The sequence below is a fragment of the Sinohyriopsis cumingii genome, chromosome 1 (genome assembly GCF_028554795.1).
Source record: "Sinohyriopsis cumingii isolate HCF-2022 chromosome 1, ASM2855479v2, whole genome shotgun sequence".
NCBI classification, from domain to species: domain Eukaryota; kingdom Metazoa; phylum Mollusca; class Bivalvia; order Unionida; family Unionidae; genus Sinohyriopsis; species Sinohyriopsis cumingii.
In genome coordinates this window covers 138,357,551-138,382,587 of record NC_142961.1, presented here as the reverse complement: position 1 = coordinate 138,382,587, position 25,037 = coordinate 138,357,551, and the positions used below count along the sequence as shown (strand labels likewise).

The window sequence follows — 25,037 nt, the reverse complement described above, 5'->3', positions numbered from 1 at the left end:
TGAATTCTATCCTGTTGACAATGATAGTACTTCAGCTTGTCCAATTTCTCCATTGAATTCTATTCTGTTAACAATGATAGCACTTCAGCTTGGCCAATTTCTCCATTGAATTCTATCCTGTTGACAATGATAGTACTTCAACTTGTCCAATTTCTCCATTGAATTCTATCCTGTTGACAATGATAGCACTTCAGCTTGTCCAATTTCTCCATTGAATTCTATCCTGTTGACAATGATAGTACTTCAGCTTGTCCAATTTCTCCATTGAATTCTATCCTGTTGACAATGATAGCACTTCAGCTTGTCCAATTTCTCCATTGAATTCTATCCTGTTGACAATGATAGTACTTCAGCTTGGCCAATTTCTCCATTGAATTCTGTTCTGTTAACAATGATAGTACTTCAGCTTGTCCAATTTCTCCACTGAATTCTATTCTGTTAACAATGATAGCACTTCAGCTTGGCCAATTTTTTCTTTGAATTCTATCCTGTTAACAATGATAGTACTTCAGCTTGTCCAATTTCTCCATTGAATTCTATCCTGTTGACAATGATAGTACTTCAGCTTGTCCAATTTCTCCATTGAATTCTATTCTGTTAACAATGATAGCACTTCAGCTTGGCCAATTTTTCCATTGAATTCTATCCTGTTGACAATGATAGTACTTCAGCTTGTCCACCTTCTCCATTGAATTCTGTTCTATTGACAATGATAGTATTTCAACTTTGACAGTTTTTCCATTGAATTCTATTCTGTTGACAATGAAAGTACTTCGGCTTGGCCAATTTTTCCATTGAATTCTATCCTGTTAACAATGATAGTACTTCAGCTTGTCCAATTTCTCCATTGAATTCTATCCTGTTGACAATGATAGTACTTCAGCTTGTCCAATTTCTCCATTGAATTCTATTCTGTTGACAATGATAGTACTTCAGCTTGTCCAATTTTTCCATTGAATTCTATCCTGTTGACAATGATAGTACTTCAGCTTGTCCAATTTCTCCATTGAATTCTATCCTGTTGACAATGATAGTACTTCAGCTTGTCCAATTTCTCCATTGAATTATATTCTGTTGACAATGATAGTACTTCAGCTTGTCCACCTTCTCCATTGAATTCTGTTCTATTGACAATGATAGTATTTCAACTTTGACAGTTTTTCCATTGAATTCTATTCTGTTGACAATGAAAGTACTTCGGCTTGGCCAATTTCTCCATTGAATTCTATTCTGTTGACAATGATATTATTTCATCTTGGACAGTTTCTCCATTGAATTCTATCCTGTTGACAATGATAGTACTTCAACTTTGACAGTTTCTCCATTGAATTCTTTTCTGTTGACAATGATATTATTTCATCTTGGACAGTTTCTCCATTGAATTCTATCATGTTGACAATGATAGTACTTCAACTTTGACAGTTTCTCCATTGAATCAGTTTCTGTTGACAATGATAGTACTTCAACTTGGACAGTTTCTCCATTGAATTCTGTTTTGTTGACTATGATAGTTCTTCAGATTGGACAGTTGCTCCATTGAATTATTTTCTGTTGACCATGATAGCACTTAAACTTGGCCTTTTTCTCCATTGAATTCTATTCTGTTGAATATAATAGTACTTCAGGTTGGACAGTTGCTCTGTTGATGACTGCTCCAGTGGCCTAGTAGTTAGAGTGTCTGGATGCAGGCAGTCATGGGTTCGAACCCTGGCTGAGTCGTACCAAAGACTTCTAAAGCTAGTATTAACAGCTGCCTCATTAATAAATATAAACCACAAACCACAATCTGTTCTGTTTACAATGATATTACTTCAACTTGGACAGTTTCTCCATTGAATTTTATATTTCTGTTTTGTATGAATATTGTGCATTTTGTGTGTGTGTGATTAGAATTTTTAATGTAGCTTTAACAATGTTTCAGTCATATTGCTAGGATGTCTGTAGTGTGGCAGTTTATAGTGATGTCTAGCACTACTGGGGCATCATGACGCAGACATGTAGCATGATGTCCCACCCAGTCACATTATCCTGACATCAGGCTGACCAGTCCTAACACTAACCTCTTAATGCTGAGCGCCTAGCGAGGCAGCTGTTAGTACCATTTTTTGTAAGTCTTTAATATGACTTGGCCAGGGTTCAAACCCACAACCTCACACTTCCGAGGCAGATGCTCTAACCACTAGGCCACCGGAATGGTCTGTGCATTTTGTTGCACATCTTGACCTTGATAAAAATATATATTGTGTATTATTGTTGATAATGCCATCTGTTGGATATATTACATACTGAGCTTTTTAATATCATCTGTTGGATATATGACATATTGATCTTAATAATGCCATCTGTTGGATATATGACATATTGATTATGATAATACCATCTGTTGGATATATTACACTTGATCTTGGTAATACCATCTGTGGATATATTACACTTGATCTTGATATTACCATCTGTAGATATATTACACTTGATCTTGATAATGCCATCTGTGGATATATTACACAGTGATCTTGATAATGCCATCTGTGGATATATTACATTTGATCTTGGTTGTACCATCTGTAGATATATTACACTTGATCTTGATAATGCCATCTGTGAATATATTACACTTGATCTTGTTAGTACATCTGTAGATATATTACACTTGATCTTGGTAGTACCATCTGTGGATATATTACAATGATCTTGATAATGCCATCTGTGGATACATTACACTTGATCTTGGTAGTACCATCTGTGGATATATTACACAGTGATCTTGATAATGCCATCTGTGGATATATTACACTTGATTTTGATAATGCCATCTGTGGATATATTACACTTGATCTTGGTAGTACCATCTGTGGATATATTACACAGTGATCTTGATAATGCCATCTGTGGATATATTACACTTGATTTTGATAATGCCATCTGTGGATATATTACACAGTGATCTTGGTAGTACCATCTGTGGATATATTACACTTGATCTTGGTAGTACCATCTGTGGATATATTACACAGTGATCTTGATAATGCCATCTGTGGATATATTACACAGTGATCTTGATCAGTGATATATTACACTTGGAAATTGTTGGATGCATTGAAAACCTGTTCGTGTGCAAAAGACATTTGCATAAACCATTATTTTTGCTGAAATGTATTTAAATGTATTTGATTCTTTTGGTCAAATAATACTGTCTCAAACATTTTACATCTTGGCAGAGAAAATGATATTCTTCTCCAAAATTAATCTATTACTTTTTTCCTTTCAGCTTTTTATCTCATAAAGAATTCCGTTTTCTAATGCCAGTTATTCCATTGTGTATGCATTACTGCGGAGTTTATTTACAATCTCTGTGCAAGAAACCTCGCTTGAAAAAGAAGAAATTAAGTAGAGCCACTCCCATGTATGGTAGCCAGGAGAGCCTCGTCAATAGCAGGGACGGTGGGAATAGCACTACAACGGAAGTTTCCAATGTCACAGACGTGTCCTCAGAAGCTAGTCTTAACAGCAATGAAACTGATAAATCAAAACTGAGCCAGACATCATCAGACTCCATTTCACAGGAGAAACAATCTTTATCTGCAAACGAAATCATTGCACAGCTAGAACAAAAACAGAAGGAGCAACACAAATCTAACCTTTCCAAAGCAAAAATTCTTGTTATTGTCTTAGTAGTGACCAACATTCCATTAGCTCTATACTTCAGTCTTATTCACCAGAGAGGGACTATTCTAGTAATGAAACACCTGTCAGACATGGCAGAAGAAAGACAGGTGGATTTCCTTGTTCTTATGCCTTGTCATTCCACCCCATATTACAGGTAAATCTGTCATATATCTAATTTGATTTGCTTGAAATCACAAAATTTTCAAGAGCACATTTTCAGTGCTTGCAATTTGATCAAGGTTGATTTACAAAAATGTTAATCACAGGAAAGACTTAAGAGTTTTGGAGTACATCTTTGATATGCAGACTTAAGCTGCATTTGAGTGTAAAGTTAATTTTTTATACTCAGACCCAGGTTACATTAGAGTGTACACTACATCTCTGATACTCCAACTAAAGTTACCGTAGAGTGTACAGTACATTTTTTATGCTCAGACTAAAGTTAAATTAGAGTGTACAGTACATCTTTGATACTCAGACTTCAGTTACATCAGTGCACAGTACATCTTTAATATTCAAACTTTAGTTACATTAAAGTGTACAGTATATATTTCATACTCAGACTTCAGTTACTTTATAGTGTACAGTACATCATTCATGCTCAGATTTTAGTTACATTAGAGTGTACAATATATCTTTGATGCTCAAACTTTAGTTACATTAGAGTGTACAGTATATCTTTGATACTCAGACTTTAATTACATTAGAGTGTACAGTATATCTTTGATACTCAGACTTAAGTTACTTTAATACATTTCATCAGGTAAATGACTCCTTCTGTATAAATTTAAACCTTGTTGTTTGCCACTTCTAAAAGATTGAACATGATCACACTAAAAACAAATTGGGGTCTGCAGCATTCCAAAGCTTAAAATTCAGTATAGAGTCAGAAAATGTGTAATGTAAAACTATTATATGTTATAAATATGCTAAATGCTTTGAGTTTTAGAAAGTTGACAGATGTAAAAATATTTATGATGTACAGTTCTTGTATTTATGATCATAAGTTAGTAGATATGGACATCACAATGGTAAGGTGTATACTGTGCCCACATTTGGTCTCAGATCCTGGAATATGTGAGGGTAAGTGGGCACCTATTGAAAGTTTATTCTGAGTTTTCAGTTTCCATGTTCATCACTTTAAAACTGAAGTTTTTCATGTGCTTATGTGCCAGTAAATACCAAACACTTAATAATTCAGTCATCAAAGACTTAATCAATAATTCAGTCATCAAAGACTTAATTAATAATTCAGTTGTCAAAGACTTAATCAATAATTCAGTCATTAAAGACTTAATCCATAATTCAGTCAACAAAGACTTAATTAATAATTCAGTTGTCAAAGACTTAATCGATAATTCAGTCATTAAAGACTTAATCCATAATTCTGTCATTAAAGACTTAATCCATAATTCAGTCATCAAAGACTTAATCCATAATTCAGTCATCAGAGACTTAATCCATAATTCAGTCATCAGAGACTTAATCCATAATTCAGTCATTAAAGACTTAATCCATTATTCAGCCATCAAAGACTTAATCCATAATTCAGTCATTAAAGACTTAATCCATAATTCAGCCATCAAAGACTTAATCCATAATTCAGTCATTAAAGACTTAATAATTCAGCCATCAAAGACTTAATCCATAATTCAGTCATTAAAGACTTAATCCATAATTCAGCCATCAAAGACTTAATCCATAATTCAGTCATTAAAGACTTAATCCATAATTCAGCCATCAAAGACTTAATCCATAATTCAGTCATCAAAGACTTGATCCATAATTCAGTCATAAAAGACTTAATCCATAATTCAGTCATCAAAGATATAATTGAAAATTCAGTCATCAGAGACTTAATTGATTATTCAGTCGTCAAAGACTTAATAGATAGATAATTCAGTCGTCAAAGACCACCTCGTGTCCACCTCTGAGCTGCCGTGACTGTGTGGAGGAAGTTAAACATTGTACAGTAACCAAAAAGATCTGGCTTTAACATTTGATTTTCATCAAGAGAGTATCTTAATATCCTAATATTTGTTGTTCAGTATGATATTATGTCATAGAATAAAGAGAAAACATAAAATCAATAATTTCAGATAAGAATTCTCCTCGTGATCCCATTGAATTACATGTCATGTGATATAATTAGGCTGTATTTTTTAATATGCTGATCAAATATGTAATAAATAAGTAGACTCATTAATATTTGAAATGCTTGAATTTCAATATTTTTATTTTCATAGCTTTGTGACCTGCAGAGCTTTCTGTACCATGCTTTTACCATCAAGTTGTCTTGTTTGTGGTTTGCCTATAAAAAGTAGACAATAGCTATGGTACTACTGTTGTTAGAATCAGTACATATAAAAGCATGTCCACATCACAACTATTCTTTCTTCCTAAGCACACGGCAACAGTTTCAAGTGCGTTTCATAGCACCTAGCCTTGGGAAGGGCTGTAGGGAAGGTCAGTTTGATTAAATGTTCACATTTTGTTCAGGATTTATGTACTCTTTATACATATTGTTGTACCTGGAATCGTGAAAGCTGTTTCGGGGGTATTATCTTGACAAGTACTTTATTCTCATCACCAGAGTAGGTCACCATCACCCATAGTTTACACTTAACTGACTTTTGTTATTAGTTACTTTCTTAAGCCCTGTTCACATAGAATCATCAAACTAGATGATGTTATGCTTCTGTATTAATACAACAAATGAAGGTCACTGTGATCTACATTTCACATTTACAAGCTTAGATAACAGCTTGTTTGATACCACATGGCCACATTAGTTTTTTGTATCCTGAATGTATACTGTTGTGCCTGGAATCATGAAACCTTTGTAAGGAGATGGATCATGCACAACCATTTTTGAGCTGAGTTGCTAGTAAGTACTAATACGTAAATATATACAATTCAGTCTATAAGATTCCAGCCAAAAATTCAAATTAAGCTTAAAGGAATGATTTGCATGCATATTATTGCACGATTGAGGTTTATGGACTGACTGCTAGAAAAGATAAACAAGTTTATTTATTTCATCCTGTAAATGTAGGAAGAGTGTGCATATACCTCAGTAGCTGTCACCTATTTTTTTTATAGTAGCCAGTTCTTTAAGTTATCTAAGACAATCACCAGTTATTAATAAAGTCATGCAAACATTTTACATTCTTTTTTTTTTGTTAAATGACTTGGAATTTGAATGTCCTGATTATGACAATTTAACAATCTGAGGTTTAACCTTGTACACAAAGTTTTCCATTTTTTGCTACCACTTCACCCTATTATGGCTGAAGAGAGAAGTCACTTTGCCCTAATATTTTTAAAACTGAGAATCCAGTACATGGGCAGTTGTCTGCCAAGCTTTGAAAGCTGAAAGACAAACACATTTGTAAGCCAAGTTTTGAAAACTGAAGTCGAGTATATAGACAATTGTCTGCCAAGTTTTGAAAACTGATAGTCCAGTATGTAGACAAATGTCTGCCAAGCTTTGAAAACTGAAAGTCCAGTACATAGGCAGTTGTCTGCCAAGTTTTTAAAACTAAGAGTCCAGTATATAGTCTATTGTCGTCAATTAGTTAGATTTTGAAAACTGTAATTCCAGAACCAGGAACAGGACATACCAGAAACAAAGACTCGTACTATTGTATTATTCCAATGATTAACTTATCTTCAGCTATTGAATGGAAGTTTTACAAATGTTCTGTACATTTATATTCATGCCTGCACAAAATTAATTTTGAAGAGCATTGATACATCAACCCAGGTTATTGAGTTAACTCCCTTGTCACACACACACACACACACACACACACATTGCATTGGTGCATGCGATCTTGTAATGTATTTACATGTCGGAAAAGAGAAATGTTGTCTATTGAAGTTTGGGGACTTGATAATTTAATTTCTATTTTAAATCTTTTTTTTTTTACAGTTACCTGCACAAAAATGTCACTATGCTGTTCCTGACTTGTGAACCTAATCTGTCACAGCAAGAAAATTACACAGATGAGGCTGATACCTTTTTCCAGGACCCAGATCATTGGTTGAAGAAAAAGTATTCAGAGACACCAAGACCTTTTCCTTCACACATCATATACTTTAGCACATTAGAGAATGAAATATCATCATTTTTGTCTCAAAATGGATACAGAAAGTGTCGTTCATTCTTTCATACCCACTTTCCAGAGGGCAGAGTTGGTTCACATGTAATTGTCAGCTGTAGGTAGTATTTGCTGATGTTGGCAGTTTCTCAGTTTGAGAATGGAGTAAATAGCATATTGCTACACAACCTTACCTCCTAGGACCAATTCATGACCAGTCGCAATTGACCTTACTGCCTTGGACCACTTAGTGACCAATTACAGTAGTCCTTACTGCCATGGACCATTCGGTAACCAATTACATCAGAACTTTTAAAAATCACCTGTTGTAGGTCAGCAAAAGTAAATGTTTTTCAAAGCCACTTTGTAGTGTGTACTGTATCACTCTCCATTTTCAACGCATAAAATAAACTATATGCACTGTTATATTTTTTTGTTGATTGTAAACAAGTAAAAAAGAAAATGTTGCCAATGTGTCATTATTAAAGGCACTTAGCTCTGATTTTCTCTGCATAGTATTTAGCCAATAATGTAATAAAAACAATTTATGTAAACCATGGGTGAACATACATCATAATATTGTTAATTTCACTATGTTTGACACACGATTTCTTCACTCAGTCACTTTATTATGAATTGAACCAATTTAAATGAAAATTGTGTACAATAAATTGTATGCATTAAACAATGCTTTGCAGACATTTGCAAGAGTAGGAGAAAGCTTGATCCCCAATTACTCTGGCAAATGTTTGCATATAGTAAACTGTATTATCATTATTCTTACATGATCAGCTACAAGGTACTTGAGTTATTTACCAATCACCTAGACAAAGGCATTCTTATACTCCATTCCTGTATGCATTGGCAAGCAGTTTGTGAAATTATTATGTTTAAGAACAGCTAATAAGATAAAAGTTTACAATGTCACCCTACATGGAACCAGCCCAGAATACTGTTTCTTAAGCCTACCATCAAGTATGTGGCACCATCAGTTTAAATATTTTTGATGGTGGTGATAGGTGCATTTGTCCTTCAGGTGACATCTGACATTCTATATGATTTTGATATCTTATTTGCTGGTATTTAGTACACACCAAACTATGAACAGAAAAAAAACCAGATCTGTGATCCCATATTTGGGTCTACAATATTCATTCTGTTTATTATATACTTAAAATCAATTCACATTTTGTTCAGTTATAAAAACTATTGATTATTTTGGCATATTGAACATTGAAGCAGTCATGTTGTAGCCAGACTTTGTACATGCCAACATACCATTTTCAACCACATGACACATGGCCGTTATTTGTCAAAAACATGCCTTCAAGAAGCACTTGGGGCAGGGTAAATGAAATCACAGTTTTTGAGATTGATGTTGGTGTTGGCAGTATAGCAGCTATAATAAAGAGTAGAGAGTTTTTATTATTAATGCAAAATGCCATCTCAGTTTCAGTCTGGCTGAACTGCCATTTGAATTACATTCATTTATTGAGAGTATATGATGGGAATGGGTCTTTTAAAGTCTTTCACATGAAGCTAACAATGAATGTTTTGTACAAAATAACGAGTGTATATCTATAATTGTTTCACAGTTTATGACAAATAAGTTATTGAATTCATACTGTAAAACATTCATCTGGACAAATTGTGTTTGCAGATGAAGAGGAACTTGTACTTTAGATATTTGAGTGGACTTGTTGTTTTGGCAGGCTTGTCATTCACTAACCTATACTTATAGTTTGAAGAAAACAGTAAGTTCTTGGGCTATGATGTATATGATGTAAGTTCTTGGACTGTGATGTATATGATAGAAGTTCTTGGCCTGTGCTGTTCATATTTCAGTGCAGGCTTTATATGGGTAAATCCAGTACAGTGTCTAATTGTTGACACACTTGTACCCATTCATTACAAGTATAATAGCATCATGCTCCTCACAGTGGATTACCTCCCTTTAGCCTGATAATGCCACTGACAATGTTTTAAATGTGGTAATTGTTGAGACATGGAAACACATTTGTGACTTTTGAATTATAGTTGATGGTAAGCAATCTAATACTGGCATTTTTCCAAATTAATAACTTGGAATTACATTTGATGGTAAATAATCTAATACAGGTATTTTTTTCTCCAAATTAATAACTTGGAATTATAGTTGATGGTAAATAATCTAATACTGTTATTTTTCCAAATGAACAACTTTGAAGTATATATAGTGGAAAATAATCTAATACTGTTATTTTTCCAAATTAATAACTTGGAATTGTAGTTGGTGGAAAATAATCTAATACTGGCATTTTTCCAAATTAATAACTTGGAAGGGCTTGGTTTAGTAAAACTAAACTATAGTGCTTAAAGTCTTCAAGAAAAACAGTGATAACAGAATACATCCATATGGACTTCAAGGGATGTTCTGGTTGTACCACACATTCTGTGACACGTACTTTGTCTTGCCACTTACTGGGACAACCCTGCAATTGGATAGTACTCTTTGAACTGGCACCATGTTAGTCATTTAACAGAATGAACTTATTCTAATTACTGATTAAATCAACTGTAGCTGTCATTATATGGAAAATACTAAAATTGAACATTTGCCACAAAAAGTGTCCAAACTAGAATTATGGGTTTTGATATAAATTATAATGTGAATATAAGCTCCCCATGTTAAAATAATATAGTATTGGCTTAAAGGCTTGTCTCTTTTGTTTATAGTGAAAGTAGCAATCATCACTGTCATTTTGTATATTCTTTACTTTATAGCTGTCATAGGTTTGTTATAGTACTTGATAACAGTCATGGTTTGTTATAGTACTTGATAACAGTCATAGTTTGTTATAGTACTTGATAACAGTCATAGGCTTATTATAGTACTTGATAACAGTCATAGTATGTTATAGTACTTGATAACAGTCATAGTTTGTTATAGTAATTGATAACATAGTTTGTTATAGTAATTGATAACAGTCATAGTTTGTTATAGTACTTGAAACAGTCATAGTTTGTTATAGTACTTGATAACAGTCATAGTTTGTTATAGTACTTGATAACAGTCATAGGCTTGTTATAGTACTTGATAACAGTCATAGTTTGTTATAGTAATTGATAACAGTCATAGTTTGTTATAGTAATTGATAACAGTCATAGTTTGTGATAGTACTTGATAACAGTCATAGTTTGTTATAGTACTTGATACAGTCATAGTTTGTTATAGTACTTGATAACAGTCATAGTTTGTTATAATACTTGATAACATAGTTTGTTATAGTACTTGAAACAGTTATAGTTTGTTATAGTACTTGATAACAGTCATAGGTTCATCATGAAACTGGTCTACAATGTGAGAAATAGCACAGGTTTTTTTGTTTTAGTGCTATGTCTTACTATCCAAATAACGGCCCTGTATAGGGTGTTCCAATTTCATTGACATTGGAATGAGTAGTCAAAGTTTCAGGAACATCTCACACACTTGGCAGCCTATATCTACACTCTTCCACTAATTTATGTGTAATTAATTTACTTACTGTACTATCTTTATCATGGAGGAATGAAAATATGATACTCGCAAATGGACGCATTTTCATGTTCCATTGACGTGCATGTGAATTTGTTGCAATGCGACGGTAGTCGAAGTATGCCGAAGTAAGTTCGAGTAGATACATGTTGGGGATATGTTTCTTGAACAAAACGAACCATTGCTTACAGTTCCAATAGGCATAATATATTTTTTATCATTTTGTAAAAGAATAATATTTCAACTTAACTGGATTTTGTCATTCCCAGCTTTTATCGCTTTCCAGCCAACTGAAATGTAGGCCAACGAAACTTGAAAAGAAGGTCCATTTCTTTTGTGAGAATTTGAATTTATTAGAGAAAAAACATCAGAGTAAGTAAAGTCTGACTAAAACATTATGACTTTACTTTGTAGAAAAGCATCGTTATTTTAGTTGTCAGTTGTATGAAATATTCCTGAAAATTTGACTTAACGATGTCAGTCAACATCAAAACACCCTACACAGTGTAGTTAGTTAGGCTGTAAGACCTTGACGCCCACAACATAAATATCAGCGTCAAGGTCTTACATGTAGGACTATCATGAAACTTGATAGTATTAATAGATGTGATAGTCATATGTTTGTCATATAACTCGATAACAGTCATAGGTTTGTCATAGAACTTGATATTAGCTATAGGTCTGTCATAAAATTTGATAACAGTCATAGGCTTGTCATAAAACTTATAACAGTCTTATGTTTGTCATAAAACTTGATAACAATCATAGGTTTGTCATAGAACTTAATAACAGTCATAGGTTTGTCACAGAACTTGATATTAGCCATAAGTTTGTCATAAAATTTGATAACAGTCATAGGTTTGTCATAGAACTCGATATTAGCCATAAGTTTGTCATAAAATTTGATAACAGTCATAGGTTTGTCATAAAACTTGATAACAGTCATAGGTTTGTTGTATAACTTGATAACAGTCATAGGGTTGTCACAGAATTGATAACAGTTATAGGTTTGTTATAGAACTTGCCTGTTTCAAAAAATACTTTGTAATTTTTAAACTTTATACTGTCTACATTTTTCATTGCATGCCAGCTTTTGATACTTAATGTCAATGCATTTTACTTCTGCCATTTGGAGAGTAGACCTGAGTTTTTTCATGTAAAGCACCAACATTTCTTACGTATACATTTTTTTTGTAACTCACAGAAAACCTTATAGACGAAGCAAAATGTAGTATATCATTATCAGTGTTTGCTACAATATCACTACAATATTTTGCCACATGTACCTGTGTTTATTTATTTTAGGCACATGGATTTCTCATGATATAAATCATAATTATGGTTCACAGCAGGTAAACAAATCTTGTAGACAAAACATAATTAGACCAACTCCAAACTGCACATTCCAAGATCAGCCACCACTGGCAGATCTTGGTCTTTCATTATGTTGGGAATAATCATTGGGACAAACAAACATAAACTCTGATCTGCTGGCACATTATGCAATGGATTCAACTTATAAGCAAGCATATATGGTAGATTTTAGATGACCACATTTTTTCTTCTTTTATTAAGGGGGTGGGGGGTGGACATGGACTGTTCTGGTCTGCAGAGCAAGGGCATATTTGTTTTCCAAACAGTTTCTTGTTGATTTTTAATTATTTGTCATGGATACCTATATGTTGTCATAGATACTAAATTCTTTGTCACATATATGCAGTTCTGTCTCACAGATACTTAATACTTTTTCACACTACTTCATTCTTTGTCACAGTTATGCAGTTCTATGCCACAGTTACTTAATACTTTCTCACATCACTTAATTCTTTGTCACAGATACTTAATACTTTGTCAGAGATATTTCTGTATTAAGTTTTCCATTACATGAAGGAATATAAATGTGATTCTCATATGATGTGATATTGACAAAAGACCATTTGATCTGGCTACATTTCTGGTTGTGAGCAGTTGTGTTAGGAAGATTCTATATTTGTCACTCTCGTGCAGCACTAAATGTCTAAATAAATTTTCATGACCCATAGATACAAGATCTTTTTTTTAAACCATTTGTTACGCACAATTTATATTCTTGTATCAGTTAAAATGAATTAATGCAAGGTGATCCAAGTGTACCAGTCTAAATGAATTAATGCAAGGTGATCCAAGTGTACCAGTCTAAATGAATTAATGCAAAGTGACCCAAGCCTACCAGTCTCAGTCAATTAATGCAAGGTGATCCAAGTGTACCAGTCTCAATGAATTAATGCAAGGTGATCCAAGTGTACCAGTCTAAATGAATTAATGCAAGGTGATCCAAGTGTACCAGTCTAAATGAATTAATGCAAGGTGATCCAAGTGTACCAGTCTAACTGAATTAATGAAGGTGATCCAAGTGTACCAGTCTAAATGAATTAATGCAAAGTGACCCAAGTGTACCAGTCTAAATGAATTAATGCAAGGTGATCCAAGTGTACCAGTCTCAATGAATTAATGCAAAGTGACCCAAGCCTACCAGTCTCAATGAATTAATGCAAGGTGATCCAAGTGAGCCAAATAGAAGAACAGTATGATGGAAATCAGCAGGGACTCTCACTACAGATCAGTTAAATCAGCAGGGACTCTCTTTACAGATCAGTTAAATCAGCAATGACTCTCACTACAGATCAGTTAAATCATGACTCACTACAGATCGGTTAAATCAGCAGGGACGCTATAGATCAATTAAATCAGCAGGAACTCTCACTAGAGATGAATTAAATCAAGCAGGGACTCTTACTACAGATTGATTAAATCAGCAAGGACTCTAGATCAATTAAATCAGCAGGGACTCTCACTAGAGATGAATTAAATGTAGCAGGGACTCTTACTACAGATTTATTAAATCAGCAGGGACTCTTTCTCTGCTTATTGTTTAAATCAGATTGGTTTAAATAGTTGTAATAACCTTGCTTGTTTGACTAATTGTAAAACAAATTGTAACATATTACATATATGCACACAAAAGATGTTTGTTTGGTGTTTTGGCCTTTATGCTGAGAAACCTAATGTAACTGGAGAATAGCAAGATGACCACAGATTTTCCCAAAAATCATTACTTCAGTCCACAGCTAATGAGAAAGACAGCACAAAAATATCTTTGAATCTATTTCTTTTCTGTAATTCACCCTTTCAGCTTGCAATATTTCCAAATAACAGGATATTTTAAAAAGAAACGTATGCTGTGCATGCGAAAATTCAATAAAATATATCAGTTTAACATTGTAAAGATTGATCCTAAAAAAAGTCAACACTTTTGCATTACCCATCCATATATCTGTAACTATGATGAAAAATATGTAAAAATTAAGGCAGAAATATCCATACTTGTGATCGGTCTGGAATAGGGATGACCATGGACATGTGTTGCTGCCAAATGTTTTAGAAACCAATAACTAAATGCCAATAATTTAATAAGATTGAGTCAAAACTACAACACTAGCAGGCAATCTTACAGCAATTCAATATATAATAATGTACTGTCTCAAAAGTTTGAGCATGAAAATCCAAATCAGGGCTCAATAGCAAACAATTATGACATTTTATTTTGCACTGAATGTATGACCATGCTGCCAGGGTCATAGACCTTTCAGGAATCTATGATCATGCTGCCAGGTTCATAGAGCTTTCAGGAATCAGTGACATGCTTTTGGATCATAGATTTTTCAGGAATCAGTGACCATGCTGCCAGGACCATAAAGCTTTCAGGAATCTATGATCATGCTGCCAGGATTTTGAGCTTTCAGGATTTACTGGCCTTTACTTAGTCTAGTTGCATGCCATGTCTGGATTATATTGTTTAAGAATTTAAATAATGTATCAGAGTTTGCAGATTTTGAGCTCAGTCAGTTTTTGAATTACAATTTTGCGTACAAAACTCAAAATTAGCTCAAAATCACAGAATAAAATACTCTGAGAAGTTCTACATCATTGAAATCAAGCATACCGGTACTTAAACAAAAGTTCAGACAAAACTTAAAGAAAATTCTGCGATCTCAACATATTAATGGGGCCCTGGTTAGTCATGGGGTGCTAGCCTTTACACATCACTGACGTCTCACCTCTGTCAGCATGGGTTTAAGTGTACGGCTTGGCCAACATGGTTATGTAAGAATTTCTAATAGCTTCCCATGGGTAGGTGGTTCTTCTTGGAGGTTTTCCAGGTTTCTCCTCCAACAAATATACTTTCTGCCATATATAGCCTATCATATACTGAAGAATGGCATTACACCCATAACAGCAACAACTTTGTCGTCTCTAAAATAATAAAACTGGCAGGGGATATAAGGCATTCATAGACAAATGGGGAGGAAAGAAAAAGACTGATTACAGGAATGAAATGATAAATGAATAAATTCATGACCAGGACATATTAAACAAAGGTATATACACCATAATTAATATACATAACAACCAGGAGTGAATATTAATATTCACAGTGTAATTCACTGGTATAAAGACTTTAAAGCAATTTTCTACATTGTTCCATATAAAATGTTATGAAAGTAACAGTTTATGAAATTTTCATCTATCTTAAATCTTACAACAAGATACACTTCTAGTAAGCCGGGTAACAATTATCTCAGCTTCATAAATCTTGCAAGATACACTTCCAGTAAGCCCAGTAACAATTATCTCGGCTTCATAAATCTTACATTACAGGGGTGGGCAAACTATAGGGCCGCATGCCGCCCACCAAGGGTTTTCATGTGGCCTAGGAACAAGTCATCATTCGCACTAACTCTTTTTATGTTACTCTGTTTATCAAATAAATGTGCTTCTTTTAACGTTTAAGTTTAAGTTTTCAAATAGTAAAAACATATTAACAACTGAAAATTAATTAGATGTTATTTAGAAAAACCTTTTGTTTTTGCTATTCAAATATTAATTATTTTACTTAATGAACTATGCGGCCCGCGACAAGGTGTAAATTTGTGTATGCGGCACTTGCACTGGAAAGTTTGCCCACCTCTGTCTTACAAGATACACTTCTAGTAAGCCCAGTAACAATTATCTCCGTTTCTCAAATCTGACAATAAGATACACTTCTAGTAAGGCCAGTAACAATTATCACAGCTTCATAAATCTTAAAAGATACACTTCTGGTAAGCCCAGTGACAATTATCTCGGCTTCATAAATCTTACAAGATACACTTCTAGTAAGCCCAGTAACAATTATCTCAGCTTCATAAATCTTGCAAGATACACTTCTAGTAAGCCCAGTAACAATTATCTCAGCTTCATAAATCTTACAAGATACACGTCTAGTAAGCCCAGCATCAATTATCTCGGTTTCTAAAATCTTACAACGATATACACTTCTAGTAAGCCCAGTAACAATTATCTCAGCTTCATAAATCTTGCAAGATACACTTCTAGTAAGCCCAGTAACAATTATCTCAGCTTCATAAATCTTACAAGATACACTTCTAGTAAGCCCAGTAACAATTATCTCATCTTCATAAATCTTACAAGATACACTTCCAGTAAGTCCAGTAACAATTATCTCAGCTTCATAAATCTTACAAGATACACGTCTAGTAAGCCCATTAACAATTATCTCGGTTTCTAAAATCTTACAACGAGATACACTTCTAGCAAGCCCAGTAACAATTATCACAGCTTCATAAATCTTAAAAGATACACTTCTGGTAAGCCCAGTAACAATTATCTCAGTTTCTAAAATCTTATAAGATATACTTCTGGTAAGCCCAGTAACAATTATCTCAGCTTCATAAATCTTACAAGATACACTTCTAGTAAGCCCAGTAACAATTATCTCAGCTTCTAAATGTAGTTTTTATAATTTGATCTGTTATGTATGTTTCTGATTCTAGTTTTTAAAAAAACATATGTATGTAAAAAAATATATCCTCTATAATGCTTTATGGTTATATTTAAATATTTTCTAGGTAGTTTTCATTTTTGAGATTGAGTGAATTAAGTTATCAGTATGTATTGTCTGGTACCAAGGCTACTGAAATCAAGTCTACCAAGATCAATTTATCTAAGACGAATGGAATCCATATAATCTTGCATTAGAAGTTTCATCTAATCCATATAATCCTGCATTAGAAGTTTCATCTAATCCATATAATCCTGCATTAGATGTTTTATCTAATCCATATAATCATGCATATTATGTAGTCTTTAGATCCAATTGCCAAACATTTCTATGCCTATACTAATTTGTACTCGACTAGAATCAGTGAAATTCAATAATTGACAATACTGCAGAATTATACATTCCCAAACCATAATCTTGGTAATCAAAACCCACCAAGATAATATCAATATGTCCGAAATGGTCCTCAAACAGTCTTCTTGTTTTTTTAATATATAATGAATTGAAATCTAAAACCTCCTATCATGTCTGGATATACATTGCTGCATACAGACAGCTGCTAATTACTGCATACAGACAGCTGTAAATTACTACATACAGCCGGCTGCTAAATGCAGCATACAGACAGCTGTTAATTGCTACATACAGACCGCTGTTATTTGCTGCTTACAGACAGCTGTTAATTGCTGCTTACATACAGCTGTAAATTACTGCTTGACACCTCCTCAAGCCAATTAACAGATAAAGCTAAATCAAGCCAGTTACCAGATAAAGTCCAGTCAAGCCGGTTACCAGATAAAGTCCGGTCAAACTGGTTACCAGATAAGGTCAGGTCAAGCCTGATACCAAATAAAGTCAGGTCAAGACAGTCACCAGATAAAGTCAGGTCAAGCCGGTTACCAGATAAAGACTGGTCAAGCCGGTTACCAAATAAAGTCAGGTCAAGACAGTTACCAGATAAAGTCAGGTCAAGACGGTTACCAGATAAAGACTGGTCAAGCCGGTTACCAGATAAAGCCAGGTCAAGGTGGTTACCAGATAAAGTCTGGTCAAGCGGTTACCAAATAAAGCCAGATAAATACTCCACTTTTAATGCAGGAATTACAGTCATGTTCTAATCTTTCAACTTCTTTGAATCCTCTGAATAACAATTTTCATAATAATGTGAGATTCTCTTGAGCACACTGAAAGCCTTGCAAAACCTTTATTTTGACAACACATTAACATCCCATGATAATACTCTGCTCATACATACTGGAAAAAATAATATATATACTGTTGGCTGCTGCCATAGACATAAAAGTCATATTAATGGCAATGAGAAGATAGATGAAGCAGCCAAAGTTGCCATGGAGTCACCCATGTCTGTAGGTAAGATTCATAATACCGACATAAAATATTATTTAAATGGGCATGTTTTTATATAATTAGCAAAACATCGATAATGAAAAATATCTGGAATATCAGACCCATTATTGGGGAGTGACTAATTGCGTAAAACAAATCACAGGTACCTGATGATATTGTACATCTTATACCTTACCCATGAAGGATGAACATTGACCAGAGTGTGGAAAAAGTTCTTATCCAGTGTATCAGCTTCCCTCCATTGAGAAAGAAGTTTTTTGATGCAATCTCAATCAAGAAACTTTATGATGATGTACCACTAGAGAAAATCTAGTGGCTGATGTGAAACATTTTGACCCTAAATATTAAGGATTCCATATTTTTATCATTGTTGTTTATATTATTACTTTTCACCTAACAGCTTTTGTCTGTTATCTGCCAGTATTACACGTTTTCAAAGAAGGCAGATTTTTCTTTGTGATTTTGTTATCTTTTACATCTTTAGAACTTTTAATTATCACCAAGTGGCCAAATTGTGCTGATGTACCGTAAGCCCTATACATGTGTGCTCTACATATCTATTATGACATAAAAAAATTTAGTACAAGTAATAAGATTGAAATTTTCTCTAGATTTTATTAAAAGTAATATTTCATTAAATTATATTGAAAGTAATTTTCTACTAAAATATACTGAGATTAAATTCATTTATTTCGGTATTACAATTATATACTATTTAGTAAAGATTACGCCCTTATGAGCAAAAAGCAAAACTCTCTTGCACCATACATTTCCCTTGTATCATAAGTCAGCAAAAATTACAATCGTTAAGTTGTGCAAGCTGCTAATTAGCGATTCCTAAAATTTTCTGATTGACTAAGCTATTAGCTCCACGCGCTGATGTGGCAAAATTGCCTGTCTAATGAAGTACATAGACCCAGACGATAGTCTGTAAGAAACTATGAACCCTCACGTTGAGATTCCGGCGTAACTCAAGAACTAGACGTATGACCATATTTGGCTGCGTCCTAAGAAACTGTATAAAAGCAGAAGATATGTTTGACGAATCGGTCCTTTCGTCGGAATCTCAAAGAGGCTTGACAGGTAAGATTATCGTCTATGTACAATATTTTTATATAGTATAATATAGTATAAGGATATTTAGTGTTAAGATGTTAATCTAACATCGGTACGTTACAACATTGGATTATTTTTATATTTCTTTGCTATTCTTTAATATAATATAATGGAAATTTTAATTGTTTGAAGAACTTATATTACTTGTGATTATATTATTGATTATAGTAATAAAAAAACGACTTTCGCTACCAACTTCATACTCAGTAATAGTTAATTTAGAAATAAAATACTCTTTAAATAATATAGTTTAATATGTTTACATATTAGATTAAATGCAGTAAAAACATATCCCCATTAAACGATTGCGGTATTAGTCTGAAATATTGAATTTTAGATTCTTAAGCCATCGTAAATTTCTTCGATATTTAATTATCTGTATTATATTCAAAATGCAGACTTTATACAAATGTATGATGTTGGTAAGTGAAGGAATATCGTAGTTTTATATGTATCTCTTACATTCGTAATTTAAGTTTAATATGTAGATTGATATTGGAATGTAATTTTATATGTTGAGTATTTCAATAAAATCAGTCCTTTCGTCAGAATATCAAAGAGGCTTGTATCGTTACAGCGATTTCCGTACCTCCGCTTGTCATATTCCCCAAGATGTATCCGTATCTACACCGTTATGAGTGACACCATCTTTCAAGAGAGCCCGGAACTCTCTCTCTCTCTCTCTCTCTCTCTCTCGCCATGGGCAAAGGCATTTCTTAACTGATGAGTAATTCCTTCTCATAGCAAGAAATGAGAAGAAGATTATGAGAAAAATCGTTTCATAACATATCCACTACACTAGTGAAAGTTTATATGCAATTACATTTTGATGACAGTGAATCAACTGTAACAAAACTAGGTCAGTATGATGCAATATGCACACCTAAGTCACTTTTGTAGTTTCAGGTTTCCATTTGTTACACCAATATTTTGGACCCTATTTCACGTTAACTCATGAAACTTGGTATGTGATTCTATCTCAAAGAAAGAAACTTGACATTACCAAAACTAGGTCAGTGTGACTTGACTGTCCTGCTTAAGTGGCTCAAATTTCCAGCAATTCATTCATTGCCCCCACCCCACCCCACCCCACCCCCATCTTGGACACTTTTTCGTCGACACTCATGAAAATTGTTATATGGGTGGATCTTAAAAAGAGAAGTTGACCACACCAACTGTAGGCCCATGTGACTGTATTCATGTTAATGGAGGGGGGGGGTTCTAGTTTTAGCTATCCGTTCATTAAATCCTTAGTGACAGAGCCCTATTTTAAATATACTTATGAAAATTGCAATATGAACTTGTATCAAGGTGATGTTTTTTATGCTTAAATGATTTTTTGTTTTTGTTTTCAGGTATCTGATTATTCTATCTTCAGTGTTTTAGACCCTCTTTTACCTACACATGAAACCTGGCAAAAGAATAACACATCCATGCCAAGGTTAGGTCATTCTCGTATAATTTTCATGTTTGAGTGACTTTTGTAATTTCGGTTATCCACACACTCAGTATATTTGACCATATTTCACCTACACTTGTGATTGTATGGGCGCTGTTAAACTGCACTTTTAATAGAATAATTGGCTGTATCATACAGAAGAAATGGAAGCTTGGTGCATTTCTTAAGAACACACAAAGGCATCCAACCTGCAACCATAAAGTAGATAAATCTGACCCAATTTTCAGGTTTGTCACTCTGGTATTTTCCTCTGAACTTGTCTGTATATTGTTGACAAGGGAATTCAAGTTTATGAGTAACACCTTGCTTAAAGATACAAATGCCAAAATCTTCAGACTTTGAACCTTGACTTACCTGTACATTGTTGATGACGGAACTTACATTTATGAGCAACTCCTTGCTTAACTGATATGATGATTGTAAATAATAACATATAGCATTCTAAAATATAATCAAACGCGTAACTTACTGTCATATTGTACTTGATATAAATAACCCTACAATTATTTTATTGAGCTACATGAGGTATAAACATTTACACCAAGAAGGCAAGAAACAAAGCCATGCCTGAAAGTTGATAACTGTAATGCTATTTATCTCCAAGGCACATGTCAATATTTATTGTAACGGTATGTGACAAAAAAGGGTATGGCTCATGTGAACTCTGAACTCTGAACCAGTGCGTACACTGCTGTAGCCTGCCTTTCTTGTCAGCATCATTAAAGGTATTGACATTATCAGCAACATTTGAGGTAGACACTGATAGCTAATCTGCCAGTCAATTTATCTGATGATATAATCCGTACTATACATACTTCCTGTAAAACAACAATGAACAATACACGTCAAGGACACATCTTTTCTAACCTATTGGTACCTTGCAGTGATATTTTTCGATATCAAGCTGGATGTAGAGTGATTATAACCTCCAAATTTCCAATGAAGTTGTGATAAATTTCTTTTTAACAAAGATACATTAGACTTTGAACCCAAATTTGAGTTTTATACCTAATAAGTTTCAATTATATATGCAATGGCACGTCCGAACGATGACAGTAGTCGGAAACTTATTTTCATCTCATCCGCTCATATCCATCCATATGTCAATTGTTTCATTTTAAAAGCAACATTACATTCTGTGTACATGTACAGTTTCGTTTTCACACTTCATAAGCGAAATTTGGGAGAGATTTGTTTCTTATTTTTATTGATATTGAACTGTTTTATCTCTAGAACATTTAGTGACAAGCACAATGCTGAAATAATTTATCTGATGATATCAAGTTTGTTGAAACTATTTTTAAAATTTCATTTGTGCTTGGGCTTCATATGTAGGTCACAGCCTTGTTTTTTATTATTTCCTTAGTCAGTCAAAAAATAAAATTTGTATGATACCAGCTTTATACTTAGATAACTATATATATATATATATATATATATATATATATATATATATATATATATATATATATAGCAAGTGTGATTGCACTCACTAAATTTTATCCAAATAGATGAACAGGTGACTTGTGAGGTCAAATACCTGCCAACAACAATGTCTGATATAGATAAAGGTCACTTGTTATCTTACATTATTAATACTTTCATTGCAATTTTTTTTTTGCAGATATACCTGTATGACCTTCTTAGGGGACAGCACCACTTGAAAAATGCTATGTCAATATTATATATCAAGAATTTACACAGTGTTGTCAGGTTTTTATTCGGTCAGGTGGTCTCGTTTCTTTCGAGATTCCTGGCACCTTTAGTCAATTAGACTTTCCTTTATTCACAAACTACTTTAATGCCCTGTCAGTTGTTTTAGTGTAAGTGCTTCATTAGGGAATGAATCATGTATGTTATATTGGGTCCTCGAAGTGACATAAGTCTGAAACCTCTGTTTTGTGTAAGTTGTTTTGGTACATTGTAACTTCGTTTATGTTTTCTTTTCTTTTCTACCCTTAGAAAAATTGCAATGAAAGTATTAATAATATAAAGTAACAAGAGACATTTGATCTTATAAATCCTGGTTGATTAAGGTGATAATGATGATGGTGATGACGATGGTGATGATATTATTATTGTTATTATTATTATTATTATTATTATTATTATTATCAATTCACCTGGCCATAAGGTCTAGTAAAATTATGGTGTGGCCATGTGTCTGGAGTCCATCCATCAACATTTTCTTGTTACCATTCCAGAGGAATTTTGTTCCATCTTGGAATATATGCTTATATCATCATGTTCTGAGGCAAGTTTTACAATGGGTGAGATTTGCATGTTAATGAGGTGATCTTGCATCTGATTGGCTTAGGTTGTTACTATTCGGGAAGACATCCTTTCAATCTGACTTTGATCAAACTTAGAATAAGGTCTTACATCATGTATGATTTCAATTATGAGCAAGATCCATGAATAGTGAAATAAGTCTTGGATCTAATTGTTAGAGCTTGTTTCCACACTGGTTTATTAATAAAGAGAAAGAAAACATAGGGATAACAATTGCACACCGAGTCATGTTAGCTATTGTGACTCAGTAGACCACACATTAAAAATTTGTGTGTAAACTTAACGTTTAAAGATCTTGGATGCGGTGATGATTTGGTTTGGTTTTCATTATCTAGGAAATGGCTGACCATGGTCTTATTGCCCAGATCGAGTAAATAATAACATAAAGTATGAAATTAATGGATGAGATAACAGAGATCTGAACAGATATGAAAAGAAAACCACGAGCTCCCGTAAATAAAATATAACAGTTTAATCAATTACTTAAGCACAATAAAATTGAACATGCCATTTTGAATGATACACGGTCTCTTAGAAATAAAGTTACAAAATTTGTAAGAATGCAATCAGCCATTCTGTTATACAAAACAAATTCCACTTTGAAATCGAGTGAATGACCAAACTCATTTCCTTAGCATGCCTGCATATCCTGGTAAATTCTGGTCCTACCAAATTCAACATCGGTGACAGGTCAGTCACCTTATTCCTTTTTCTCTTCTATCTATATCTCAGGTCGCAGCCTGACAGCCGACCCTGTTAGCATAAAATTAATGTCGTTTCGTTCTCTAGCGGCTAGTCGCATTCCCAACGGAACTATGACATAACCTAGGCACAAAAAAGCTTATTACGCCCTACTATGGGCTATAAATCTCTAACTGGACTAAGTCGGTCGGCAGGCGCTGATTTCTCGATTAAAATAACTCAAACATAATTACACACATGAATTAACTGAATTTGATTATTGCCTTGACTAAAATATTGCTAACTAGCAATTCATTGGTATAGCATTTCCAGGCATAGTAATATAAATTCATAGCATGTGATTCATATCATTTAAGACCAATGAATCCACATAATTCTCAGAATTAGTACCAAAAGTAATGCATGACATTCCTAGAATACATGATTCCTATTATATATAAGCAGTAAAATTCGAACAAAGTTATATCAAGGAAATATTGTATGACATTCTTAGAATACTTGAGTCATATAACATTCAATGCAACTGAATGCAAACAGTCAACTTCCAAGCTGAAGGAAAATTGATACATGAATTTAAAACGAATACATGCAGCAAAATAATTAATTATAAAATCATATAAATGAAAACATCGTATGCGATTGAGACAATGTCTTGTGTTTTCGGAGATTCGCTCTCTATTCTATGAAGCCGAAATTCTCTTTATACCCATAAGGTCCATGTCCATCAACCTGAAGACACCCAACCCTTGGACATTTTATAATGAGAATTATTTGTTATTTCCTGGAAGCAAATTCTAAACTTCCCACATAAACTTAGAAAGAAATTACTTAAAATATTGACTTTTGACTGGGAAAGAAACACCCCTGGATTAGCTCAGCCAATCAGGATTAACTTCATCTAACCGCCAAAAATTAAATACGCCCGTCGAAGTTAGA

The 25,037-nt window shown here is 33.6% G+C and overlaps 1 protein-coding gene across 1 annotated transcript in view; it reads left to right on the top strand.

The window, feature by feature from the left end:
* Positions 1-13,331, top strand: part of LOC149807940 (GPI alpha-1,2-mannosyltransferase 3-like) — a 55,697-nt gene extending 42,366 nt beyond the window's left edge. The window contains exons 7-8 of the mRNA XM_089972184.1: positions 3,269-3,820; positions 7,601-13,331. Coding sequence (XP_089828310.1) covers positions 3,269-3,820; positions 7,601-7,895 — 847 coding nt within the window. The 3' untranslated portion in view covers positions 7,896-13,331. The remainder of the gene's footprint in view (positions 1-3,268; positions 3,821-7,600) is intronic.
* Positions 13,332-25,037: the final 11,706 nt, after the last annotated feature.